Source organism: Lactuca sativa, chromosome 7, assembly GCF_002870075.4.
Source record: "Lactuca sativa cultivar Salinas chromosome 7, Lsat_Salinas_v11, whole genome shotgun sequence".
NCBI lineage: Eukaryota > Viridiplantae > Streptophyta > Magnoliopsida > Asterales > Asteraceae > Lactuca > Lactuca sativa.
Genome location: NC_056629.2, coordinates 61468321 through 61472016, shown reverse-complemented (window position 1 = coordinate 61472016; position 3696 = coordinate 61468321). Strand labels below are relative to the sequence as shown.

General features: G+C 32.5%; 1 protein-coding gene across 1 annotated transcript; it reads left to right on the top strand.

The window, feature by feature from the left end:
* The first annotated feature begins 1161 nt into the window (after positions 1-1161).
* LOC111883883 (protein PGR) lies at positions 1162-2945 on the top strand. Its single transcript, XM_023880213.3, has 5 exons — positions 1162-1448; positions 1513-1626; positions 1991-2213; positions 2336-2584; positions 2752-2945. Exons 1-5 carry the CDS (start codon positions 1303-1305, stop codon positions 2881-2883), a joined length of 864 nt encoding a protein of 287 aa, XP_023735981.1. The 5' UTR covers positions 1162-1302; the 3' UTR covers positions 2884-2945.
* Positions 2946-3696: the final 751 nt, after the last annotated feature.

The following is a 3696-nucleotide window of genomic DNA, read 5'->3' as shown; positions in this document are numbered from 1 at the left end:
ATTAGAAGTACCTTATCATTGGGATGTTACAATTCTCCCCCAACTGACATGGGAGCTAGAGGCGGAGATGCGAGAGCATTATCCTGAGTTATTTTCCGCGGCAGAGCTCTTCGGCAAAATGTCACTGAATTTAATTTTAGTCTGGCGACGGTCCGACGGTGGTTTGACGACAAGTGGAAAGTAATTTGTAAACTATAGAATTGAAAAGTTTGCATAATACAATATAAATGTTGGATTAATCCAAAATGCCCTTAATGAAAACATTTTAAAAAATAGTTCTTAGCCTTTTTGGGTTTTCATTTGAACCATATATATATATATATATATATATATATATATATATATATATATATATATATATATATATATATATATATATATATATATATATATATATAAAAGTAAGGGTAAAATGATCGTTTTAAATAGACTAAGGATGTATCGTACAATTTCGTTAAACCACATGGATGAATCTTGCCAAAATTTCAAAGTTTTGACTGAAAATCCAAATCTGATAAATGTTATAAAAACATATGATAAATATTATAAAGTTTTTTGATGTGTTTGTATTCATCTAAAATTATATTTCGTTTCGGTCTCTGTGCTATTTTAATGTGTTTTATTTTTAATGTTTGAACTTGTAAACATCAGATTCATAATTTATATATGTACATATGTGTAGGAAAATAGAAAAAAAAAAACATGAAAAATATAGAAACCGGTTCACCAGATAATCGAACCTGTTAAACTGATTGAACCGGAAACCGATCACCAAACCGTTTCAACTAAACCGGTTTTTTAAACATTGCGGGTCTCTTGGAATATGTGTTTTTTATCCTAAATCTAACAAAGACTTACAGAAACCTAAAACCAAAATAGATTTCAATACATGATCATAAAGAATGTCATTTAACAAAAAACGGTTGTTTTTCATTTTGTAAAAGCAAAAGTAAGAATAATTCAAATATTATTTATACAAATAAAAGATTTAGATTTAATATTTGTGGTATAAGTGGTCAAGTAGTTTTTATGTTAATATGCTTATATATTATGTATAATATTTTATTATATACTATATTAATAAATACAAATTCATCTTATGGTACAATTTTCAATTACTTAATTGGCATGACCAAGTTGACTAATGTAGCGAACTTTGTTGACTGCACGTACCCAACTGCCCAAAACGACAAAACTTTATTCCAGAATCTCCCTGTGTTTTCATCAGAAACACCAGCGATTGTTTCTGTGGATTTCTGGTTAGGTCCAAGGCTAATGTTCTAGGGCAAAATCAGTTCACAAATGGAGGATCAATTGGTTCAAGTGATGATCGCGGTGCTAATCTCATCCCTAATCGCCCTTAGAGCTTACAGGAAAAACTCTCTCGATGTTTCAGGCGCATTCGCCGGTTTCTTTGTCATGGCTGTTCATCTCTCCGTCAATTACAGGTTAATTTGATTTCAGGCTTGTGTATATCGTATGTTCGCGTTCTTAATTTTGTTGTTTTTGTAGATTTGGAGCGATGTTGTTGGCTTTCTTCTTTACATCTTCGAAGCTTACTAAAATGGGGGAGGATAGAAAGCGGACTCTGGATGCTGATTTCAAGGAAGGAGGTCAACGAAATTGGTACTGTTTCTATGTTTAATTCTCATTTCCGTCAAGTTTTGCCCTAACGATTGTATGCTTGTTATCGTTATTCCAAATGTATTTATCGTTACCTCCGATTATGCAAAAGGATAAAGATTACTTTAGTTTGTTAAGTGAGTTTCTGTTCGAGATTGGCTTCTTAACTAGTAGCAAGTAGAGCCCTAATTTCAGAAATCAGAAATTGCAGAATTATGTTTAGCAAATTGTTTCCCAATGCATTACTCCACAATTACACATCCTCAGTTTCCAAATTACTTAAGATGTTTCTTATCTCAAGCATTCTTGTTGGTTGTGTATCTACTTGAGGTTCATGCTTATGTCTGTGGCCCTTGTTTCAACACAGGATACAAGTTCTATCCAATGGTGGAATTGCTTCAGTTTTGGTTATAGCATTTTGGGGGTTGACAACATCACAGGATACCTGTCTGGACTCAAAACAATCAAAAATTATAACAGCTCTTGTTGGTGGCCTGATTGGTCATTACTCATGCTGCAATGGAGACACTTGGTCCTCTGAGCTTGGAGTACTCAGTGATGAACAGCCTCGGTTGATTACTACATTTAGGGTGAGAACTTTTTTTTTTTCTTTCATGAATTAAAATCTCTCTTCTTCTCCTCAAATGTAATGCTTCCCAAACTTTCCAAGATCTCCATGAATTGATCCTTTTGAATGATTCTTGTTTAACAGCCTGTTCGTAGGGGTACAAATGGTGGAATAACAAAAGCCGGACTTGTAGCAGCTGCAGCAGCAGGAAGTGTGATTGGATTAGCATTTATTTTACCAGGATTTTTCACAAAAAGTTGCACCAATGATGCCTTCTTGAAGCAGCTATTTGTCATACCTCTTTCTGCCATAGCAGGACTTGCAGGAAGCTTAATCGATTCCATTTTAGGAGCAACTCTGCAATTTAGTGGTTTCTGCAGTGTTCGTAACAAGGTATTTACTTTTCTTGGTCCAAAGTACATAAAAAACAGTACAACCTGTTCTGTTCTGTTTTGTTCTGTCCTATATATACTGTACTTTCATCATTTTATTGATTTAGCCGTTTATCTGTCTTATGTAGAGATTGGTTAAAGCATTTATACTTTGTTTTTTCTTGTTAGGTTGTATCGAAACCGGGACCCACAGTGAAGAGGATCTCGGGGCTCAGTATACTTGACAACAATGGTGTGAATCTCGTATCGGTATTTTTAACTTCAGTGCTTACCTCTTTCATCTGCTTATACATCTTCTGAATGTACAATTTTACCCTTTTAATCTGCTAAATATTTATATAATGCCATTATTCATGTTTAATTTTTGCAACTCCGGTATGGCTTTTATGAGTTTATGTTTTTTACGTACAAACGGAAAATGAAATTTACACAATACTCAAGCTTGATAATTAAAAAAAAAAAAAAAAAAAACCTATTTCATCCCCAAATAACTATAAAATATTTTCACTAGATTTATTATGTAAAATTTAGAAACCGAGATGTTTAATTGATTGTTTGATTTATTAAGTTAAAACAATGAAACGGGTGTTTGAGTCATTGTTGTTAAGATTTGTATTGGGATCCTAGCTATGATTGTAAGATCTTATCCAATCTGTTCCCTCCTCTTAAAAAATTATTCTTTTAAAACCCTAGAAAAAATTTCATTTTTGTTCCAAAATTACATGAATAGCCTAACGAAATGTACATCAAGCTAAAATCGAGCCTCAAAAATTTGTGCATTCAACACGTAAGTTAAGGGTCCTTGTGATCTTCTGCCTTTAGATGTATATAAATATGATGATCATGATACGCGGAAGATGTTTTTTCCCCCAAGTGGTTTAAATTTACCTGAAGAAATTGAAGTTAAAGTTAAATCCACCATCGACATGTTAATGGGTACTATATATGTGCATTTAGAAATCATACATTTTCATGTGAAACAAAACTAGAATATTAGTCACATTACCTAAAATTTTAACAAAGAGAATTAAAATTGACAAATTATCTAAACATATATGTGCATTTAGAAATCATATGTTTATCATGTGAAACAAAACTAAAATATTAGTCAGA

Excerpts from the sequence above, each read along its gene's own strand:
- LOC111883883 (XM_023880213.3), top strand. The coding sequence starts at position 1,303 with ATGGAGGATCAATTGGTTCAAGTGATGATCGCGGTGCTAATCTCATCC. Across the intron at positions 1,449-1,512 it reads CATCTCTCCGTCAATTACAG|ATTTGGAGCGATGTTGTTGG; the intron begins GTTAATTTGATT and ends TTGTTTTTGTAG. Across the intron at positions 2,214-2,335 it reads GGTTGATTACTACATTTAGG|CCTGTTCGTAGGGGTACAAA; the intron begins GTGAGAACTTTT and ends CTTGTTTAACAG.